This window comes from Pseudopodoces humilis, chromosome 18 (assembly GCF_049639895.1).
Source record: "Pseudopodoces humilis isolate 2021_Gansu_Grassland_sample_001 chromosome 18, ASM4963989v1, whole genome shotgun sequence".
Classification (NCBI taxonomy): Eukaryota; Metazoa; Chordata; class Aves; order Passeriformes; family Paridae; genus Pseudopodoces; species Pseudopodoces humilis.
In genome coordinates this window covers 1,514,657-1,538,395 of record NC_142217.1, presented here as the reverse complement: position 1 = coordinate 1,538,395, position 23,739 = coordinate 1,514,657, and the positions used below count along the sequence as shown (strand labels likewise).

Below are 23,739 nucleotides of genomic sequence, written 5' to 3'. Positions count from 1 at the left end.
GTTGGGGTCTACTGCTCCCCACACCACTGGATTCGGTCCAACAAATCCCGAATCATGGGGAACTACTTCTTTCTTTATAAGAATGTGCACTCCCCTATCCCTTCTAGGTTCCCACACCTTGAGACCCCAGGTTCGTCTTAATAACCACCCAGGGTCTTGGGATTGTGTTATATTGATGTAGTGAAATTTGCAAGTTCCAACATATGTTACTGCCCCCGAGGGACCTATCCCGGGCTTTATGCATCCGTGTGGACCCCTTTTAACCTCTAGATACTTATCTGGGTTCTGTACCTTCCACCCCATGGAAATTGTCTCACAGCCCCAATATTTACAATAAAATTCGCCAGGGTAATTACAATATCCTCTGCCTGGATTAGAAGCTGGGCACATATATAGTACCTTATACCCAGGCGGTTTATAACTAGTACCCTTCGACTCAATGAGAGAGTCTAGTGTAACTTGAAAGCTAGGGGCTTCAGAGGTGATCTGTGATTGGATAACGACCTGGTCTTCCTATCGGATTAAGGACCAATTGAAGGGCTCGTGAGTCTTACTTGCACTAATATTAAATGTGCTAATTAAGATTATAACTGTTACTGACTTCTTTAATAAGCATTGGCTTCCCCTACTATAATAGAGGCTTTTCTTTTGTGAGGTGTCAATTTGGATTCCCCAGAAATTACTTCGCTGGGTTGTCTCATTCCCACTCTTGTGGCATTTCCAGAACCATGATCCTTTGGTCCCATGTATATTGGAATGCTTCCCTCCACGGTTTTTTACTCCTCTGCCTCCCTCGTCGACCCGGTTGCCTCGGGACACGGGGTGTACCATCTTCTCGACAGCAAGAGTATTCTTCAGGAGGGGAATTATTCCTCTTTTATTAATTCTTTGTATGTATTTTTCCCAACTTTTATGCTTTATTAAAGGGGTATAACACCCTAATTTCTGGAGCCACCGTCTGCACAACCCAGCTACTATATTTGCTACAAAAGGTGTAGGTTCGTTTGGATGATAGCAATAATACAAGGGATTGACTTCTTTTGAGTAGGTGGCCCACCACTTCTCTGATCCCTTTTCAAATTCTCCTGCTTGTATTCTAGTTACTAGAGCCCAATCAGTGAGATCCCTCTGGGCAGTGTAGCAAGAGCTACACACGCCTCTTGGTGGGTAGCCTCTATGACAGTGGGTCCACCAGAGTTCTTTACATATTATACATTTAAAACAGACAAAAGGGTAACAATTTTGGCATAACGTACAGCCTATTTTAACACCTCTATTATATATTTCCTCACCACTAGATGGAGGTATCTTATATTCTATATAAAAGCCTCTATGTAATTTATTATTCATAAGTTTCTAAGCCAATTAATAGTTTTGGGATGTTATTTTGTTCGGGATATCTTAAGTCTCAAGTTCCAGCCGGGCTACCCACTTCTCAGTTATTAGATTTTAGTGGTTTCACAGGTCCTTTTATTCGACTCGCATGTGTCCAGCCTTTTCCCGCTGTTCGAACTGCAGAGTCAGTTGTTAGTAAGACTTGATACGGCCCCTCCCACTTCGGTGTTAGGGGATTTTCTTTCCAACTTCTTATCAGCACCCACTCTCCGGGTTGTACCTGGTGTAATATAAAATCCAATGGTGGTCTTTGAGCTAGCATCCCTTTTTCCCACAATGCCTTTTTAAACTTCATTATTTTTATCAAATACTCATTGATGTATTGATCACTCACATTTGGATGTGTTTGAACTTCTTCTATATTATAGGGCATACCGTATAGCATCTCAAAAGGGGAAATTCACAAATCTGCCCTTGGCTGGGTTCGAATATTCAGAAGGGCTAGTGGAACACACTTAACCCATGATAGTTTTGTTTCCATTACTAGCTTAGTAAGTTGCTTCTTTATTTCTCCATTCATCCTTTCCACTCTCCCTGAACTTTGAGGGTGCTAAGTGGTGTGTTGTTCTCACTTTATTCCTAATACTTCTGGTATTAACAAAAAAATTCCTCAACTCAATTTTTGACTCTGATTCTATCATCACATTTTTAATAACCCCCACTTCAAAGGGTTCCCCCTTTGCCCCTACTACCATAGTAGTTTCTTTGGATATACTACATCCTTTAGGTAAAAACTGAATTGTTGATCTCTCAGCTCCAGTATCTACCAAGAATGTTATTTCTTGGTGCTGGGGACCTACTTTTAACTTTATCAAGGGCTCTTTCTGATGTTCTCGGGTCCCCATAATAAGGAGCCCCTGACCCCCCCCCTAATCTTCTTTAAACATCTTTTCATCCTGGATTCTTACCCTACATTCTTTCTTAAAGTGTCCTTTCTTTCCACAGTAAAAACAAACTTTAGTGTTCTGTCTTTCTTTTGAATCTCTGATTGGTCTCTGTTGTTTCCCTTTCCAGGTTTGATCTCTACTTTCTCTCATAGCAGCCACCATCATCTTAATTTGCCGCTTCTGAGCCTCCTCTTCTCTCCTAACATACACTTTTTGTGCCTCCCGCAACAGCTCATCCAAACCTCTGTCTTGCCACCCATCTAATTTTTCTATCTTCCTCCGAATATCCTCCCAGGCTTTTGCCACAAATTGTGCTTTAAGCAATGCCTGCCCCAATTGGGTGTCTGGATCCATTCCTGAATATAGTTGAAAATTCTTTCTTAGCCTTTCTAACCATTCTGTAGGAGTTTCATCTTTCTTCTGTCTCTCATTAAAAGCTTTATTGATATTATGACCCCTCGGGACTGCTTCCCTAATCCCTTGAATTATAATAGTCCTCAAATCCTGCATATGTACTCTGTGTGCTGGATTTTGATGATCCCAATGGGGATTTTGGAGGGGCCATTTTACATCTGCCAGTGGCCCCTGGGCATGCTGAGCATCCCAAATGCGCATTCCTTCCCTTCTAATCATGTTTTTCTCTTCTGCCGTAAATAAAATATTTAAAATAGATTGTAATTCCTCCCATGTATACATATTGGGTCCTAAGAATTGATCCACTCTTTCTGCAACCCCCAATGGGTCTTCCAGCAAATGCCCCATTTCCTTTTTGAACTCTCTGACATCCCCCGAACTGAGAGGGACAGATATAAACCCTATTCCAGCTTGGGGACCACCCATTGGCATTTCCCTTAATGGGAATAGATTCTCCTGTTTCCTTTTAGATCTACTCCTGGTAACAGGTCCCACATCTGGCATGTTTAAATCCTCCTCCTCGGGGTTCGGAGGGGGAGGGGCCCGTGGAGGAGGTGGTGGTACAAATGGAGGGGGAATTATCAAAGTATTTTCTTTCCGAGGTTTCTTTTTCTTTCCCTTCCCCTCCTCCGAATTCTCTGTCAGCTTAAATATAAAAACCTCGGGATTTACTACCCAGATCTCTGCATAAGCACTTTCCTCTGAACTAAAGGGGATCTTTGTGTTCACCCAGGAATTTAACTTTTGTCTAACCCAATCTTCGGTTGATCCAAATATAGGCCAAAATACCTTCTTTGAAATTTCCTTTCCTCCCCATACTTCTACACAATAATGAATCATTTTCACCTTATCTTTATTTTCTGTTCCCGGGAAATACTGCCAATTTTCTAACATATAACCTAACGGACTATCTCTGGGTACCGGTGGGAGTTTAATAGATACAGGGGGCTTGCTTTTCCCCTGCCCCATTCTTCCAGAGTGCCTTCCAAATCACACAGTCTCTTTCGCTTCCCCTTGTTCGTGGCCCACGCCCTCGCGGGCTAATGGGAGACGCACTAATTAAGGGTCCGCTCTCACTTGGGGAATCTGGCTGCCAGTTCCCCTCTCACACACACCACTTCGCCGCACTCCGGGATCCCGACCCCGACCGAACGGTTCCCCGTTATACTCACGCGTCCCACGTCCCGCGTCTTCGTCCGGACTCTGTGCACAGATTTTAAGGGGTCGACCGGTCTCCCTTTTGCTTATTGCTTTAATTTTAGGTTCGTCGGTGCAATCAAGGCAGAAACCGGCCCCCCCCCGGGCCGCTAAATAATAGCGGGGCGCCCCCCCGGTAGTGCCGAGAATCTGTCCTACAGATTGCATCCGAGTCACGGGCACCAAATTGTTATAAACGCACTCAAGAGAGTGATATGGTAAAAAGTTTATTAATTACAGCAAGCAAGCAATAAGCAAAAAATCAGCGCTGGGCGGCAGGGGAGTCTCTACTCCTTCGGCTGCCGCACGTCCGATTTCCGTGTTCTCCCTTTTAAGTGGTCCGGCTTACAGGTTACGTGTCCTTTCTCGGGTGTCTCTGCGCATGTGCCTCCGGTCACTGGTGGTCGCTTTTTGCCTTCTGGTGGTCGTAGGATGAAGATCAGGAGTCTTCCTCTTTTGACCTTTCCTCACTGTTCTCCTTTTAAAGTTAAGCCATCTGAGTGGCTTAACTTTCTGGAATTCAAGAGAGCTTGCAAGGCTGTTCTCATAATTATACAGACGTCAGCAGCAGCCTTCAACCTCATCCCTATTACACAAAGCATAGTTTTGCAAAGCATCGTATCTTACATGTTTAGGCGAACAAAAGGGTCTCTATTCATTACACATCCATGAACTTTCTGTGGGAATTCCCACATTCCCAAATTTTGCCCTCCCAAATCCCACATTCCCATTCCCATATTCCCATGGGAATTCTGCCCTCCCCACCTTTACACTCCAGCGCCTCCCGCCCATCTGGACAATTTTCCAGAGACATTCCCTGCAGCTGTGAGCCAGGGAATTTGTTAATCCCTCAGCCTGGATCTCAGGGATCCCCATGGCGGTGCCACAGTTGCCATCGCAGCCCCACAGATCCCCCAGCCCCGGCTCCCCCCGCTCAGCCCCGCTCTGGCTGTGCCGCTTCTGCAGCATCTGCAGCTCCCCGCTGGCCCCGTGCCGGTGCCGCTCCTTGTGCCGGCTCTGGCTATCCCAATATCCCAGCTCTGGCTATCCCAAGATCCCAGCCCTGGCTATCCCAATATCCCAGCCCTGGCTATCCCAATATCCCAGCCCTGGCTATCCCAATATCCCAGCCCTGGCTATCCCAATATCCCAGCCCTGGCTATCCCAAGATCCCGGCTCGGCTCCGCCCGGCCCCGCTCGCTGCGGCGGCGCTGGAAGGGGATCCCAGCCAGGGACCCCATGGACATGGAGTGCGGGAAGCCCGGGCCGGGCTCCGACAGCGCCGCGTGCAGGGAACGCAGGGAGAGGAGAACTGGGGGGACATTTGGAGATTTGGGATCGGGGGGGTCACGGCTGAAGGAAAGGGGGAACGGGGAGAGCCGGGAAGGGCATTTGGGGATGCCAGGACTGACAGGAGGGGAGGCTAGGGCTGGCTAGATGTGGCATGGCTGGAGTTCAGGACGTTCCTGTATCCAGGAAAGGGAGCTCCAAGGGTCCCCGGGGTCCCCATTGCCAGGACAGGGCAGGGAAAGCCGGGATGGCTGGGAATAGGGGTCCCGGGTGTCCTGAGTGCTGAGGAAAGGAGAGGCTGGCTGCTGGGAGAGGCAGGAATAGGGGTCCGGGGGGTAAATGGGTCAAGGAGAAGGGGGTCTGGGGGCGGCGAGAGGCGGGATGGCCGGGAAAGGGGTGCAGGCGTTCCTGGTGCCGGATAAGGGGGTGCAGGGTGGGACGCACGGCCGGGAATGGGGGTTCGGTGGGATGGTGGAGCCCAGGAATGGGGGTTTAGGGGCCCCTCGGCGCTCCGGAATGGGCGATCTAAGAGTCCCGGTGCCGGGGGTCCCCCTCACCTCTCGCCGCCCCCCGGGAGCGCCCCCGGCCCCAGCGCTGGAGCCATCGCGCTGCTCCGCTGCGGCCCCGCCCACAGCCTGCGGCCCCGCCCCCATAGCAGCCTGCGGCCCCGCCATTGGCGCCGGTCTTTGCTGCCCGCCAGTGGCAGCCCGAGGCTGCAGTGACGTCACCGGTCGCCGGGCAGACCCCGGCGGCGCAGGGCGGGCAAGGCGGAAGCGAAAGTGCCCGAGGGAGCGCGGGGGGAGGGGACGGGGCAATCCCAGGGAATTCCCCTGGATCCCCTCCCGGGATCCCCCGGGACCCTCCTCGGCCGCGCACTGCGGGACCCCCGCGCCAGGCTGGGCTGAACTCCCGGGCCCTGCGCCCAAACTCTGCCTGGAACCCGCCGGCTTCGGCCCAAAGCGGGGGAAGCCCCGGGATCCGCGGATCCCATTTCTCCTGCGGCTGCGGCTCCCCAGCCCCGGCGGAGCAGGAGCGGGCGCTGGGAGCCCGAGCCCTGATTCCCAGTCTCCTTCTCTCTCTCTCTGCTGCTCTCTCCCTCTCCTTTGGGTGATCAGAAATCCCAGAGCGGCTGGAGAGCCCCGTGCCCAGCTCGGCTTTCCCAGGAAAGGGAGGCCTGGGGGTGCGGTGCCCCGGGATGGCCGGGAATGGGGCTCCGGGGGTCCCCGGGCTGACGGAACCGGGGGATCCAGGGGCTGGCAGAGGAGGATCCCCGGGAAAGGGGGTGCAGGGCGCTGTTGGTGCAGGAGAAGGGGGTGCAGGGGGTCCCGGAGCTGGGGAAGGAGATGCGGGGGGGTCCCAGGGCCCAGGAATGGGGATCCAAGGGGGTCCCAGGGGGGCTCCCCAAAGCCCCTCCCAGGGCACAGCAGGAGCTGGGTCAGGAGCTCTGGCGGAGACAAAAGGGGGTGAGCCCGGCATGGGGGGGACATGGGGGAGTCACAGGTGCTCCCGGGGGGGGACACGACCCCCGGGGACCCCTCCTCACCTTCTCCCACGTACCCCAACAGAGCCTCTAAATGGATGAGCAGAGCTCGGTGACTACAGTATGAAACTTGTTCAGTGGCACAGCAGGATTTAGAATTGAGGCCAGGGGAAGGGTTTAACCCAGCCTCCTGTTTGAACAGCCTGGAGAGGGGGCTGGGAGGAAACCCATGCCTGCATTGAATTGAGAGAGATCCAGACCCGGGCTGGGAGAGGTTTGAGACACACCCACCTTTGGACTTTGCTGTCCACAACACCCTGTCACATAAAGGTAAAACCTTACAAAAGAAAGGACTTGGAAAATCATGGTTTAAAACTTGTTACGTGGGCTTAGTGTAGCTAGCAGCTAGCCTGATAAGTTCCCAGGCAAAAACATCTTGAGAATGAAAAGTTTGTTAACATCACAAACTATTCTTGGGGAGAAAAACAAGTGCACCTGTAGTAACAAGGGATCTGTCCCATGGGAATCAGTAGAAAAAGTATGTGAACATTGTTAGAGAGAAAAGTTTGGATTGACGTGTACACTCACCATTACCAACCAGTGAACTGAGTTCCCAACCAACTGGAATTAAGCACGGTGCCTTCTGATAACCATGTAAATATAAGCTGTGTGCAATAAAGCTTTGGCTGTGATGGAAGAAGAAACAGGTGTCATTGTCCATCTCTACTACGACACACCCAACCAGGACATCGGGTCCTGCCGAAGCAGTGGAAAGAAGCAGCTCTGGTGGCCAAGTGGCACGGCCCATTCCAAGTGTCCCTGAGCACAGAAACAGCCCCAGCACAGCTGAACACGGGGGGACCCCTCAGCCTCGGCTCAAGGGCTCTGAAGCCCCGCAGATTTGGATTTCCCAGCTGCAGCAGGAGGATGGGAGGCCGCCCCTGAGCCTGCACTGAAGGCAAGGCAGCAGCAGCCAGGGCTCCCCAGCGGGGGAAGCCCCTGGGCCTGCCCACAGATCCTCTGCTGAAATCCTCGGCCTGGGCACCCTCCTTTGGCATCTCCAGCCCCTGCGGGACAATCCTGGCTGGCACTGCTGGAGCTTCAGGGCTTTCTGTGCCTGCCCTCGCCACAGCTGCTGGGGAAGGCACCGTGAGAATTCCACTCTGGCTCTCAATTACACTCACACTCTGGGCTGGCTGGGATTAGAGTATTGGAAAATATACCAAGTGTAAAATTATTTTTTATTTGATTTCTCCAGTCAGGCTTCCTTTGCATTTGCCTTGGGGAAAGGAATTTTAAAGGGTTTTTCTTTTAAGGGATATTCCACCACTCAGCAGAGATGAGCTTAACATCTCAACAGACTGGAAATAGCCCAAAAGATTCCCACAAAGACAACGACCATCAACAAAACATCAAGGCCCAGCAGCAAACATCAACCAACATCTACCCCAGACACTGCCCTGGCACAGCTGGAGACACCTGGTCTGGAAAAGGCTGAGCAGGAAATCCAGGAGTGCAGACCTAATTCACATCACAGACACAGAAATCCGGGTGCAACAGGAAATCAAACACTAAGGACTCCACAACTTGGAAACAATGAACATTAAACCAATGGATTTCTATGGGTTCAGACTGTATAAAGTTTAGGAAACATCTAGTAAAACTCACATGTCATGGAATGATTTTCTCTGCACATGCAGACAATGTGTGGTTGAAATGATTCTGTTCAGAATCAAGTAATGCCTTATTTTTCTAAAGACCTTTTTAGAGAGTTTTTCCTTTTCACAGTTTCAGTGAAAGGATTACACCATTAGAAGAATTTTTCATAATAATTCTACTTTTCTATTGTCAGTTCTGTTTGGGCCAGGGGTGTGAGAATCAGTTTTTAGTCAGAGGAGAAGAAAAAAACCATCTAGTGCAGAGAGCAGGGACAACTTTAGATCAGGTTGCTCAGAGCAGGAGCTTGAATGTCAGCAGGGATGGATGCCCACCTCTCTGGGCAACCTGTGCCAGGGTTTCAAAACCCACTGTGTATAAAACACCTTTTCTATGTCTAGTCTGAATCTACTGTTTTTAGACTGAACACATTCCCCCTCAGTCTTGTCACAACAGGCCCTACTAAAAATTCTGTCCCATCTTTTTCACAAGCCCCCTTAAAGTACTGAAAGGTAGCAATCAGGTCTCTGTGGAGCCTTCTCCCTTCCAGGCTGAACACCCCCAGCTATCCCAGCCTGTCTCCAAAGCAGAGGGGCTCCAGCCCTCAGAGCATTTTGTCCCTCCTCTGGACCAGCTCCAACAGGACCATGTCCTTCCTGTGTTGGGCACCCAGAGGTGGATGCAGTACTCCAGGTGGGCTCGCACCAGAGCAGAGGGGTGGTGGAATCACCTCCTTCAAGCTGCTGGGCAGCCTCCTTTGGAGGCACATGGCTGGCTCATGTCCAGCCTCTCACCTTGCAGCAGCCACAAGTCCTTCTCAGCAGGGCTGCTCTCCATCCCTTCATCCCCCAGCCTGTGAGATCAGCTGGGCTGGGACCCTGTCATAGCCCTTGGACAGAGCTGCTGGGCAGGATGAGCTCCCTAGTGAAGAAGGCAGATCCCACTCCCCACACAATTCCACCCTGGCCATGAGGTCACAGCAGCCTGTGGGGTGACAGCAGGCTGAGGTGACAGCAGGCTCTGAGGTCACAGAGGTGCCAGAGCCCCGTGGTTGCACAGCACCACAAGGAGCAAGCAGTCAGTCCTTGACCACGACTGTTGTGGCAGCAGCGGCGGCGGCAGCAGCGGTGCTGACATTGGGACAGCGGTGGCAGGACAGTGGTGGCAGCAAGAGCTGCAGGACTGGCAGTGGGCAAGGCACCATGGCCTTTGCTCTGCGCCTCCTCCTCCTGCTCCTCCTGGCAGTGGCCCTGCCTGACAGGGCTGCCCAGGCTGCTCCATGGCAAGCACGGCGAGCAGGTGAGCCGGCGGCCTCGGTCCCCTTTCCTGGGACAGCACTTCCTTCTCCCTGGGAAGTGTTGGGGATGGTTTTCCCCAGCGCTTTAGGGAGGGTTTCCTCTGTGGGAGGGAGAGAATCCTCAAGGGCTCTGGGCTGGTCCTGCTGCCCCTCCAGAGATGTTGCACTGGGCCTGCAAAGATGTTGGAGAGTGACCAGAGCCAGCCCAGAGCTTTTCCCAGGCCCCTCTGCAGCTTTGGCCATGTCCATTGACATCTGGCACCCACAGCCTTACCTGACCCCCTTGCAGTGCCCAGTTCCCTAAAGCAGAAGGGGATCCCAGCACACCATGGAATGGTTCTGATCTGTGCTCCCTTCTAGATTGGGATCATGACATGGAGCATCTGAAAGCCCTGGCACATAATGGTTTGAGATCCATGGAGAATGTTGGAGGCAAGTTTTCAATGTCCCTTTCCACGCAGAACAATCAGTGTCAAGGTGGCAAGAGCTCACTCATGTGCCATTTCCCTTGAGAGTCTGAAGGCTGATGGATTCTGGAAACCTTGCCCTGCTCTCTTCTGGAGCCCTGAGTGAACCCACAGCATTGCTGTCAGGGGGAGGAAGGAGCATTTAGCTGTCAATCCTCTTCCCATGTTTAATGCCAGTGTCTCCTTCCGTGTGCTCTGTGCAGCCACAGAGAAGAGCAGAGAGGGAAGGGGTTGGGCCCAGGGCTGTGCCCCGGGGCTGTGCCTTGTGTGGCTCCTTTGCCAGCCCCAGAGAGCCTGAGGTGCTCCAGCTGCCACTGCCAAGCCCTGGCCCTGGCTGGGGCTCTGTTCAGAGCTGCTGGCAGCTCCAGGGAGTCCTTTCTCCCCTGACTGCCATGCAAGGAGTTCCTTCCATCCCGTTGTGGGGCCACTGCAGGCACGTGGTCTCCCTGCTCCTGGGTGGAAGGCAGAGATGAGGGAGTGCCTTGGAGGGCACCAGTCACCCAGGTGCACTCACTGCCACTCTGGCCTGAAGGAGAAATGGAACTACTTTCCATTAAGATCCTCCTAGATGGAAGAACCAAGACACAGAAGACAAGAAATCCCTGGAGGCATCCCAACTTCTGGACAAGATGCTGAGTGATCTGGAGAGACGCCATGGTGGGTCCATGTCCCTCAGCCTTCTCCTGAGACTCAGCAGCTGGGGGCTTTCTCTGCACATCTGGACACGCCATGCCCGGCACAGCAGGAAGGGATCCATGGCAGCCTCACTGCCCTGCTGCTGCTTTCATGCCCTGCAAGGCTGTTTCCCAGCCTGGCCTGGCTGCAGCTTCTCCCCAGCCTCTGCAGGAAGGCATTTGGCATCAGCTGACAGGGTTCCCAAACTGCAGCAAGGGTCATAAACAACCTGAGATCCCCTGCAATTTCCCGGTCTTGGGCTAGATCAGGTGTAGGGGCTGTTTGGAGGAGGGAGGGCCCTGGCCCAGCCTCAGTAACCTGGGTGTTTTCCTTGTCCTTATCCATGATTTTGACTAGTATTGCCTCCTGAAGATACCACCTCACCTAATGGCGAACAGTTCTATCTTATCCAGCTGTCCCTTTTCCTTTCTCAAGTGCTGGAGGAAATGTCTGTGCAGACGATGACATATGCTAGAGGAAGCAATGTCTCTGTGCCAGCTCCTGATGCAGAAAAGGAGGAGATGCCAGGCCCAGGCACAGGAGGTAATTGCTGTGCTGGGCTCAGCCCTCAGTGGGGCTGTGTGCCAGCAGCTCTTCCCCCATGGCTTGCCCTTGCATGGCTGAGCAGCAGCCAAAGCTGGAGGCGCCTCGGCTTCCAGGCCTCTGGAGCTCATTCCCAGCCCCTGGGAAATGGGACTCGTGCACCAATGTCCATCCCACTGCAGCTGCTCCCAGAGCTGGCCCTAAGCATCCAGAGGACCAAGACACAGGAGCAGCCCCGAGCAGGAGCCCTGCTGTGAGCCCAGGGCCACAGCCAGCCCTGGCTCCCAACTGGGCAGGGGCTGCACTGGCCCCTGACAGGGCCTGGCTCTGTCCCCTTGGGCTGGGGGAGCTGTCACGGAGCAGGGAGGGTCAGGGGTGGCAGTGGCTGCTCAGGGATGGGTTTGGCCCCTGTCCCTGGAAGGAGCCACTGCCCAAGCAGCTGTGCTGTCCCCAGGCTCTGCTCCCGGCCTTCTGGGCTTTGTTGGGTGGCACAGCCTGTGCCAAGGGACAGCAAGGTGCCTGCAGGCCCCAGATCTGGGGGAAAGAGAACGTCCTGGCCATATCCAGTGTGCTGCCAGCTCAGCAGTGGAGCACAGCACAGGCTCATGCTGCCCATTGCTCCCACAGAAGCGCTTGGCAAGTCAAATATAAATGCTGAGAATCCACCGAGCACCCCAAGAGTGTTCTGCCCGCAGGATGTGCGCAAGTCCTGCATGATAGGCACGGTAGTGATACTGTTCACAGTGCCCCTTTCCATGGTCCTCTGCTGTGTTGGATGCTGGTGGTGGAAGGACAAGAAACGGTAAGTTGTTGTTCATCCCCACCCTCCAGCTTCTTGAAAGGCTGCTCATAGTCAGGAGACATTCCCAGTGAGGCTGCTGTGGGCTTGTGGATAGTCCTTGGTTGCCCAAATAACTCTGCTGAGAGTTCTGCTGCTACCCAGGCCTTTCATTGGCCTCTCAATTGCTGGGCCTTGTCCTGGGGAGCCCGCTGGGGCTGCAGCCAGTGCTGGCTGCCACTGAGGCTGCCTGGCCAAGAGCAGCCCCAGGAGCAGCGGGCAGAGGCAAAGCAAGGTGGGCAGGAGAAAGAGCGGGGACGAGATTGCCCTTGACAGGCAGAGGTGCTCTGGGGCCCGCTCCTGGCCAGGGACCCTGCCCAGAGCCATCCCCTGCTCGCCGGGGCCTTGAGGGGCAGCTGTCCAGCTGGGCCAAGCTGTGCCAGCAGCTCCAGCCGTGCTGGGGAGCCTTGGCAGCTCTGGGCCCTGCTGTGCAGGAGGGTCCTTGTGTGCCAGCGGCAGCTGGGGGCCTCAGCCACCTCCTCTCTCCACAGTCGCCCTGCTGCAGCTCCAGCTTCCCGGCCAAGAAGGCGCAACTCTCCCTTGCCCCCAGGGAGCCCAAAGACTGTCCAGTTTGACAGCTCTCAGACACGGCCTCAGAAGGAGGAATTGTTCCAGAAAGCAGAACACCAGCACTCCGTGCCTCCTCCACGGCCCCCCAGCCCGGCTGTGAAGCAGAAGCCCCCTGAGATCCCCCCACCTCCTCCCCTCCCAAGCCGGCCACCCTGGTCCAGCTAGGACTGAAAGTGGGCCAGTCACGGCAGGCCTTGGGCCACCAACAGCTTGGGGCATCTGCTCTTGGCTACAAATAGCACATTACCTGTGGGTAACAGCTAGAGGCAGTTTTCCTACTCTTTTACCTTCAGCAGGGAAGGGCTGAAGATTGTTCCCATGCCCTGTCTCATCCTTCACTCTTTTGATTCTCATATAGCTAGGTGCTTGCTGAATCTTTTCAAATAACTTTATTAAGACTTCATGTTTTACCCCACCTACCAATGGAAAAAAAGAAAAATTAAAAAAATTCTTCAGTTTAGACTTCATTTTTACTGTGCTTGGGCCTCTCAAATTTTGAGCAATTGATTTTCCATGGTACTTCTTCCCTTTTCCTTCCTATCTACCAAAAGTTCATCTGGACATGAAAATCAACAGAATTACTGAGATTCACCTCAAAACCCAGAGGAGAATCTGTCACAAAATATTTTCTCTGTGTACTGCACAACAAGAAATATTCAGAGGAAAATACTGTGGGAGCTGAGGCTCGTGGAACTCCCAGAATCCTGAGCCTGCAGAGGAGGCAAACAGCCCTGGCAGTGGCTGAGGGGAATTCTCCTCACAGCCTCCTGGGAAAGTGTGTCACTTCAGGAGGGGAAAGCTTTTAAACTTTGCCTTACCTTCCTCCTGTGCTAAAATGTAAGGCCCCTCCTGAGAAAATACTGAGCTACAAACAATTCTCTATTCTTCAACAAAGATACTCAGGTGCTCGACTTAAAAAGTAAAACTAAATGTGGTCCAAAATTTCCCATCAAAGCCCATTTGCAGAGAAACCCCACCATATGTGAGCAAATATTTATTAGCACCAGTTCACTCTAAAGATTGCTCCTTTTTCGTCCCAGAGAGAATATTAGAACCATTTGCTCTTGACAGGACTCCTTGGATGGCCTCCAGACCTGGCTGCTCACCACGCTTTGCCTGGGCTGTTCATGCAGCCGGGTAGCACCACCTGACTTTGCCACCCTGTTCTGACCTTGGGCATGGCTGGTGCCACGGTCCCCTCTGGTGCCACAGTCCCCTCTGGTGCCACGGTCCCCCCTGGTGCCACGGTCCCCCCTGGTGCCACGGTCCCCTCTGGTGCCATGGTCCTCTCCTGGCTCGTGGCGTGTCCCTGCTGCTGGAGGAGCCCTGCTCGTGCTGCTGCCTGTGTTCAGCAAGGCTGGTACTACTCCCCAGCCAAAGAGAGACTAAAGTCACTGCTTTTGGCAGCTCATTGGAATGAGTTCAACACTTCCTCATCTCTATCATAGATAAAAACCCACATACTCCTAAAACCCACATACCAGCAGTATAAAGTAACCTCTTCTACATAGGTGAGGAGGCCTGAGCAAACAGAAGGTCGGCTTTCAAGCACATTGGGTTTTTAATTTAGTGGAAGCACTCGGTCGTTACAAGCCTTATTTGCCAAACTGGACTGTGTGATGCTATTCTTTTGCTCATGTTAAAGAGGAGCCAGGGAGAAATTAGCTAAGAAATCAGAAACATTTGAGGCTCAGGCCTGGCGCACAAATAGAGCAGGGTGGCACCTGCCCGCTCTGCCCGCATCCCTTTTTCTGCCAGACAAAGGCGGACGCAGCTCTGCTCGGGGCACCATGGAAAGGGTTCTGATCTGTGCTCTCTTCTAGATTGAGATCAGAACATGGATTATCTGGAAGCTCTGGCACATGGCAGTTTGAGATCCATGGAGAATGCTGGAGGCAAGTTCTCAGTGTCCCTTTCCACACAGAACAATCAGTGTCAATGTGGCAAGAGCTCACTCACATCCATTGCCTCCTGAAGATGCCACCTCCTGTAATGGTTAACAGTTCTTATTGTTGTGGAGTTTTTTGTTTGAATGGTTTCTCCCATTATTCCCCTAAGTCATTGGTTTGCGCCTAGTTTGTATCCTCCTACCCACCTATCAAATCCTGCCTCAAGCCTAGCCCTTGTTTTCTCATATTCCCTGCCTGTCATTACACCCAGTTGTCAGTCTTCCCTTAGGCCAGCCTCCTACCTGAACCGCCCCTTTGGAAATCCCCTGATCTCCAATTCCCCATTGGCCCATGTGACCCACTCTGCTCCCCTTGTTTCCCCTCTTGTATTGTTGAATGGAACCTTCCACTCCTCCCATAGCTTCTTCCTATTGGTTAAAGTTTTGTACCCTCCCTCTGGCCTCCCCCATATAAAAACCCCCACAAAGTTGTGTTCTCAGTCTTCAGTCCCTGGACCCTCCAGTGGAGTAAAAGCCTTTGGAACCCGTACTGGAGATCTCCTCCTCATCCTTGTCTCCACCATGTGCCTACCAATATCCTTGTGCCATGGAGCATTTGCTCTAAGCCGCACCTTGGGTCACCCCACTCCCGAGTGTCACAATCCCCTAACACAAGTGGGAGTCGTGAGAGGTTCGTTTGATCTCAGATTGCAAAAAGGACACCAAGGGATTTCAGTTTAAATCACAACAGCAGTAATGCATCTTTATTTTAGTGCCAGCAACATGGGTTATGTGATAGATGAGAGGGGGAGAGAGAGAAGGAGGGAGGGAGAGAGGGGTAAATGTAAAGAGAGAAAAGAGGTGGTTATAGTTACCAACAGACGAGATGGGGTTGCTGGTGTCTTCCTCCATGGGGAGATCTCTCTTGAAGAAAGTAACTTGGAAAAGTAATTTTTACAGTCTGTTTCAAAGCAAGGGGCAGCTGGCCAAGAGGTGGGGAAATTCCCAGCCTATTGTGATGAGACCCCTTGCTCTGGGAAGCAGGTGTAAGGTACAGAACAGGCCGCTCCTTACAAGTCCCTGCTCAGCAGCAGGAATGAAGGCAGTGTACCTTGACAGCACAGCAAGCACACCTGCAAACAATCACCTGGCAAGCTTCCACTTCAGCCAGGCCAGAACCCCTGCACAAAGTCCCTTGGGGTCTTCAGGGTCTCGGTCTCTGTTTTTGCAATGGTTGTGAGGCAGATGAGGGAAACTTTGGACCGTCTCTTACACCCTAGTAACCCCAAATGACACCAATGACCCCAAATTACCACAAATAACCCCAAATTACTCTAAAGGACTCCTCTTACCCCACACCTGACCCCAAATGACCCTTCTGGCCCCACACGTGACCCCACAGGGCACAGACATTTACCCCCTGCTGAGCTCGGTCCTATACAACCCCAAATCCTTCAAAAATCCCCAAAATTTGACCCTGGGAACTTCCTGGACGAGCAGGGTCAGTTCCAGCACAACGAGGCCTTTGTGCCCTTCTCGGCCAGTGGGCACCCCAAAAATCCCATAAATCCTTGGGGTGGGGTCCTGAATCCTTCTGGAATCCCCAAAATCCCCAAATTCCTTTGCAGTGGGGCCCTAAATTCTTTTGGAATCCCAAAATTCCTTGGGGTGGGGACCCCAGACCCATTTGGGACCCTCACCCCTGAAACCCCCAGACCATTTTGGGACCCCAATCCCAAACCTCCCGGACCCTTTAGGGACCCCCCAGATCCTTTTTGGGGTAGCCCAGACCCTTTTGGGACCCCAGACCCTTTTGGGACCCCGTAGCCCCCGAAGTCCCCAGACCCTTTGGAATCCCCTAGGCCCTTTTGGAATCCCCAATCCCTGAAACCCCCAGCCCCTTTTGGGACTCCCAGCCCCTTTTGGGACCCGCAGTCCCTCTAGAGACCCCCAGACCCTTTTGGGACTCCCGACCCTTTGGGGTGGGGCGGTGCTGACGCCCCCTCCCCACAGGGCAGCGGCTGTGCCTGGGGGAGGCGCTGGTGCAGGCAGAGCTGTTCCTGTTCCTGACCTCGCTGCTGCAGCGCCTGCGGCCATGACCCCCGGCACCCCCCGAGGAGCTGCCCACGGCCCCCCTGGAGAGTGGATCGTGCCCCGCTTCCAGATCCACCTGCTGCCCCGATAAGACTGCCCCCAAATTCCAGACCGCTCTCTAAATTCAGGAACCGCCCTGGGATCTGGACCCTTCCCCATGGCTGGAAAATCTCCCCCCAGATCCTCCCCAAATTCTACTCCCAACATCCCCACCACTTCCAGCTCAGGATGGGGCTCTGATGAGACCCCTCCTCAAATCCCACCCCCAAGATGCCTCCCCATTGCTGGAAAATCCCCCTAAATCCACCCCAAACCCTGCCCCAAAATGGGGAATTCTCCCTGAGACCCCTCCTCAAATTCAGGCCTCCCCAAAGTGCCCCTCCTCACTGGGATCAGGACCCCTCCCCATCAATGGAAATTCCCCCAAACCAAAAAAATTCTCCCCAAATCCCCTTTACCAAAATCAGAACCTCTCCCAGGACCCCTGAATTTCCCCCCAAAACCACCAAATTCCTCCCCCAAAATTCCTCACAAATCCCCCCAAAAACCAAAAAACCCCCATACACCCTCAAAAGTCCCAGATCCTCCCAAGACTAAAAAAATCTCCCCCAAAACTCAAAATTTCCCCCCCCAAAATCCCAAATTTCCCCCCAAAACCCAATTTTTTCCCCAAAATCTCAAATCCTCCCCCTAAAAAACCAAAAGTTCTCCCCAAAACCCCAAATTTTCCCCCCAAACCCCCAAATTCCCCCCAATTTCCCAAATTCCACCCCAAAACTCAGGAGATCCCCCACAAAAAACCAGTGACCCCTCCCAAGAAGCCCCCCAAAATTGCAACTCCTTCCCCCAAAAATCACCAAAAAGCTGAGAACGTAAATTTTTTATTTCACATTTTTCACACTTTGGGTAGGGGGGAAACCCCAGAATTCCTGGGTTTTTTCCCGTTTTTTGGGGGAGGGGAGTGCCCCCAACTTTTCCAGCACTCTGGGTGACACCTCTCCAAAATTCCTGCCCCTCAGTCCCCCCAAATTAAGTGCACATAAATAAAAAGAGGGAAAAAAAAGGGGGGGGGGAAAAAGGTAAAAAGAAAAAAAAAAAAAGAAAAAAAAGACCACCCCCACCCCAATTTGGGGAAAGGGAGACAGAGGAAAAATTGAGGGAGGGGGTGATTCCCCCCGAAGAAATTGAGGGACCCCTCAAAAAAATTGTGGGAACCCCCTCCAAAAAAAGCCCACTTTGAAGAATGCCAAAGCCACCAAAAAAATAGTAAAAAAAAACCCAAAAAATAAAAAAGGATAAATTTTGGGGGAGAACCCCCCAAAAATGTGACAAAAATGGGGGAACACCTCCATGAATCCAAAGAAGTTTTGAAAATTTTTTTTTCCCAAAAGCAGCGGGGAGTGGCAGGGGAGGAGAGACCCCCTCCAAATTCCTGGGGCTGTCCCTGAGATCCAGCCAAGGCACCTGGTCCTGGAGGGGGACAAAAAGGGCATTTTAAGGAAATTAAAGGAATTTTGGGGGACTTGGGTGAATTTTAGGGGGCTCTGGGGGCAGGTCTCAATTTTGTGGGGTCTTGCGTTCCAGGCTCGCAACATCATGTCCACGGAGGCCACATGAACCAGGAACCAGTAGGGGACACCAACGAGATGGGATTCTGCTCAGGAAAACATTTATTCAGCTCAGGAAACAAACTCAGATCCAGAGACAGCCCCAAACAGAGGCAGGGAGATGAGGTTTGAGAAACCAGGGTGGAGTTCAAGGTCAGGGACCACTGGGAACACAGCAAGGGAAAAACCCCAGGGGCCCAAACCCAATCAGAAATCCCTGGGCTGCCACCTCACAAGGGGCCCAGGGTGGAGTTCGTTCCTGGGCTTGCAGGGCCCAACCTTCAAGGCAGAGGCGTCCCTTACCAGTGCCTCTGTTGGTGTTGGGTCAAGTGAGAGATCTGGGTGAAGCTCTTCCCACACTGGGGACACTCGTAGGGCCATCTCCAGTGTGGATGCGCCGGTGCCTGACAAGGGTGGAGTTGTACTTGAAGCCCTTCCTGCAGTCAGGGCAGCGGAAGGGCCTCTCATCCGTGTGAATCCGCTGGTGCTGGAGGAGACTGGAGCTGGTCTGAAACCTCTTCCCACACTCGGGATACTCGTAGGGCCTCTCCCCAGTGTGGATCATCTGGTGGATGGTCAGTTGGGACCTCCGGCTGAAGCCCTTCCCACATTCCCCACACTCATAGGGCCGTTCCCCAGTGTGGGTCCTCTGGTGGATGGACAAGTTAGAGCTGTTTCTGAAGCTCTTCCCACATTCCCGACACTCGTAGGGCCTCTCCCCAGTGTGGATGCGCTGGTGGGTGACGAGGGTGGAGTTGTACTTGAAGCCCTCCCCACAGCCGGGGCAGCGGAAGGGCCTCTCATCTGTGTGAATCCGCTGGTGCAGGAGGAGATTGGAGCTGCTGTGAAACCTCTTCCCACACACGGGACACTCGTAGGGCCTCTCCCCAGTGTGGATGCGGTGGTGGATGATGAGTTCAGAGCTGCAGCTGAAGCCCTTCCCACATTGCCCACACTCGTAGGCCCATTCCCCAGTGTGGATCATCTGGTGCTGGATCAGGCTATTGCTCCACCTGAAGCTCTTCCCACACTCCAAGCACTTGTAGCGCTTCTCCCCATCCTGAAGCTGCTCATGGACCACCAGCTCAGAGCCCTGGCTGGATCTCCGGCCGCCTTCCCGGCACAGGGTGGGTCTTTCCTCCTCAGAGCACCCTGGGATGGGTTTGGAGCCCCTCCTCCTGCAGGATCTCACAGGATTTTCCTTCCTGTTGGATTCCTCCACTGTGGAGCCGCTCAAAATGGCCTCTTCCATGAGGTTCTGCTCTGGGGATTTGTCCTCCTTGTCCCCCATCCCCAGTTTCTTGTCTGGGGAAGGAAGGACAAGGAGAGGATGGGATTTGCCTCCGTGCCAGAGGGAAGGGGAAGGAGATCCCCCCAGTGCGTCCCCGGCAGGACGGCGTCGGCAGCGGGGTTGTCCTGCAGCCAGGGGCCATGCTGGGCTGGGAGATGGAGCAGGAGAGAGGGGGAAGGGGCACTGACTTCCTCCTCACCTGCCTGGGTGTCCTGGGGCATCTTCCTCTTCCTCACAGCCTCTTTCTCCATCTGGCCAAGATTTGGGAATGAGAAATCCTGGTTTGGGGAAAAATACAATGTATGAGCACATTGGATTAAGTGGTTTCTTGTCTCCAAGTCCACCTTTAGAAGTCACCAGGCATCTGGTGCCCATAAAAACCTCCCAGACACCAAGATTCAGCCCTGAAAATGCCTCCCAGGAGTTCCCCATCTCTGGTCTGTCCCCTTTGGTGTTCAGGGGTACCCCCCTGTTTCAGCTGCTGGGGGGTCACGGTTGTAATGGGGGTTCCTCACCTACTTAGTTCCTGCCCTGCCCAGGCTGCTGGGTGTCTCAGGAATCTGAAAAGTTCCCCCCATTTTCACTTCAACACATAGAGATGGTGGGGGTTTTTCAGGGTTCCAGTGTCGCTTCTCCCCTTATTCTCTGTTTCGGGGTGCAGGCAGTACAAGAGTCCCCCCTTCCCCTCTCCAGGCTGTTGAGGGTCCCTGTGAACCACGGCACTCCTGCTCTCTCGGCTCCCCACGTTGGGGTCTGGGGGGACAGGAGGGCTCTGCTCCTCCCGGCTGCCTCTGCCAGCAGCTGCCACCAGGGCTCCCAAGGGCATTTTCAGCCCAGCTTTGGAGTTTCTTCATTCCCCAAACATACCCCCAAAAAAAACCCAGGCACCCCAGGCCACCCCCCAGGATATCTGGGCCGAGCTCCCCCTCCCCGGCCACCTGTGGGATGGGGGGTGATGATCCCACAGGTGGGGGGGGCTGGGGCTGTGAATTTGGGGAGTGCTTGATATCATGGTTTTATTCTACTTTCCCTCATCTTCATTTGTTCCCTCCTCTTCCTCCTGCTCCTCCTCCCTAACTCCACCTTGTTTCTGCCACTTCCATCCCTCCTCACTCTCCTTCTTCATCCCTCCTCTTCCACCCCTCCTCCTCCTCCCCCAGGAGCAGTGACACCCTCGGTGCCCCGTTCCCAAACCCCTCACAGCCCACGGCAGGAGCGGGGATGGAGCCGGGACAGGTCGGGATGGGCAGCGCGGGGCTCTCCCCTGCTCCCACCTGCTGGGGACGGGGGGAACCCGGCCTGGGGAAAAAGGAGAAGAAAACTGGGAAAATTGGGGGCTGCAGATCCAACCTGGGGCTGGCTGGGGACCCTGGCTGGGGACTGCCAGCCCTTGGGGCTTGCTCTGGGGAGATGTGGGGGTGGGGAGAACGCAGAGAGGGCTGGGGGATCCCAGGTGGCAGCACTGGCAGGGACTGGTTTGTACTGGGGTAACTGGAACCTTAGTGGGGTAACTGGGAAATGACTGGGAAATGAGCACAAGCATGCTCTGGGCAGCTGGGATATACTGGGAGTGACTGTGACCATACTGGGAACAGCTGGAACCAAAGTGGGAGAAACTGGGAGTGAGTGGGGACCATGCTGAGATGAACTGGAACTATTCTAGGGACAACTGGGATCATACTGGTAGGAACTGGGAAGAATTGCAACTATTCTGGGATCATACTCAACTGGGATCATACTGGGATCACAGTGGGAGCAGCTGGGTCCCTGCTGGCTGAGGACCTGGATCCCACTGCGGGTGACTGGAATCATACTGGGATTGACTGGGAGTGGCTGGGCGCAACTGGAATGATGCTGAGAAGCAATGGGAGGAGCTGGGAGATGACTGGGAAGCGTGCTGGGGCTAGAGAGACTGGGGATATTGAGTCGGGGCCGAGAGCACATGGGAGTCCCAGGGGTTGGGAGTGGTGTCACACTGGAGGCTACTGGGGTCATAACTGGAACTGACAGGAGAGAGCGAAACGTGTGGGCCACTGGCCTTATATGCGACCCAGTTATCGCTGAGCGTGGGGATTTGTGGAATAAAGAGGTGCGGGACTGGAGTAGTGTGACCGGGGATCAGTCTGGGAGTGTGAAGGGGAAAACTGGAGAAAATTGGGGGAAAAAAAAATAATGAAAAAAAAAAAAAGCCCAGGATTAAATTCAAGGAAAAATGGAAAAGGGAAAATTCAGGGAAAAACAAAAAACAGAAAAATATCCAGTTTCTAAATAAAAAGAAAAACTTCAGGGGAAAAATAATCACAAAAAACACTTAGGAAAAATTTGGGAAAAAAACAGGGGGTAAAATCTGACAAAAAAAAAAATTGGGCACAAAAACCAGGAAAATTTGGAGGGGAAAAAAAGAGAAGGACAACTCTAAGGAAAAAAAATGTGAAAAAATTGGGGGAAAAATCAGGAAAAGACAGTGGAAAAAAAAAATCAGGGAGAAGGAAAAAAACAAAAAAAAAGGAACAAAAAAAAAAAAAAAAAAAAAAACAAAGAAAAAAATCAGGAAAAAAAAAAAGTCAGGAAAAAAAAAATGGCGGGAAAAAAATCAGGAAAATAAAAAGAAAAGAAAAAAAAAAAAAATAGGAAAAAGAAGGAAAAAAAACATGAAAAAACCCCAGGGAAAAAATTTGGAAAGACAATATTTGGGGGGAAATCAGAGAAAAAAACAAAACTGGGGAATGAAGAACTTTGGGGAAAAAATTGTTTGGGAAAATCCTGAAAAGAAAAAGAGGAATAAAAAATTGGCAAGTAGTAATAGGAAAAAAACCAGGACAAAATCAGGTAAAAAACTAGGAAAAATTTGAGAAGAAATTGGGGAAAGAGCTTAGGATGGAAGAAGAACAATTTGGGAAAGGGAGAGCAGAGAGGAAGAATCAGGAAAAAAAAAAAAATGGGGAAATACATGGAAAAAAAAAAACAAAAAAATGAGTGTGAAAATTCGTTGAAAAATTGTGAGGAAATCAGGGGAAAATATCAGCGAAAAAGAAAGCTGAAAAAAGGGACCCTGGGAAAAAAAATCTAGGAAAAAAATCAGGAAAACAAATTGGTGAGGAAAAATATTGGAAAAAAATGAAACGGAAAAAAAAAAAAAAAAAAAAAAAAAACAGAAAAAATTTGAGAAAAAAAAATTGCAAAGAAATAAGGAAAAAATAATTCGGGAAAAAATCAGGGAAAAAATGTTGGAAGGAAAAAAAAAAGAGAATCAGGGAAAAAAATTCAGGGAAACCGAACAGGAAAAAAGGATAAAAAAAATCTGGGGAAAAAAATCAGAAAAAAATAATGAAAAAAAAAATCACGAAAGAATGGTTGGGGGGAAAACCAGAAAGATTAGGGAAAGGAAATAGGGAAAAAAATTCAGGGAAAAAAAAATGGGAATTAAAACAGGGAGAAAAAGCCACAAAAATCAAAGGAAAAGTTTTTTAAGGAAAAAAAAATGGGAAGAAAAAAATTGAAAAAAAAAATCATAGGGAGAAAATAAAAAAGAATAAAAAATTAAAAAAATCATAGAAAAAAATCAGGAAAAAAAAATCAGGGAAAAAAAACAGGAAATAATGGGGGAAAATCTGGAAAACATATTGAGCAAATATTGGGTTGTAAAAATCAAGGAAAAGAGAGGGAAGGAAACCTGGAACAAAATCAGGAAAAATCCAGAAAATTAAATAAATTAGGAATTACAAGGAAAAATCAGGGACAAATTGTTGAAAAAAAAAAAATGAGGAATAATCCAGGAGGAAATTGCAAAAAAGAAGAGGAAGAAAAAAAAAAAAAAAAAAATCAGGAAAAAAAGTGGGGGGAAAATCACAGGAAAAAAAAAATTAGGAAAAAAAATTGGGAAAAAAACAGGAAAAAAAATCAGGAAAAGAAAGAGGAAAAAAAAGACTGCGGAAAAAAAAAAAAAAAAAAAAAAACTGTGGGGAAGAGAAAAAAAAAATCAAGGAAAAAAAAAAAAATAAAAAAAATGGAGTGGCAAGAAAGAAAGTGGGGGGGAAAAAACTTTGTAACAATTGGGGGGAAAAAATTGGGAAAAAAAACTAGGAAATATCAAGGAAACAAAAAGGAAAAAAAATAATCAGGAAAAAAAAAATTAGGAAAAAAGGGAAAT

The 23,739-nt window shown here is 51.4% G+C and overlaps 1 protein-coding gene across 1 annotated transcript; it reads right to left on the bottom strand.

Annotated features, from left to right (window-relative positions):
- Positions 1-18,623: 18,623 nt before the first annotated feature.
- Positions 18,624-19,840, bottom strand: LOC148182895 (uncharacterized). The gene is made up of 3 exons (XM_088064256.1): positions 19,789-19,840; positions 19,312-19,603; positions 18,624-19,140 (listed from the first exon to the last, which is right to left on the bottom strand). Exons 1-3 carry the CDS (start codon positions 19,838-19,840, stop codon positions 18,624-18,626), a joined length of 861 nt encoding a protein of 286 aa, XP_087920382.1.
- Between the last annotated feature and the right edge of the window lie 3,899 nt (positions 19,841-23,739).

Coding starts and splice junctions, on each gene's coding strand:
- LOC148182895 (XM_088064256.1), bottom strand. CDS start 19,840: ATGGAGAAAGAGGCTGTGAGGAAGAGGAAGATGCCCCAGGACACCCAG. Junction 19,604..19,788: donor GCCCCAGGACACCCAGGCAG/GTGAGGAGGAAG, acceptor TTCCTTCCCCAG/ACAAGAAACTGGGGATGGGG. Junction 19,141..19,311: donor GAGTGTGGGAAGAGCTTCAG/GTGGAGCAATAG, acceptor GAGGTTTCACAG/CAGCTCCAATCTCCTCCTGC.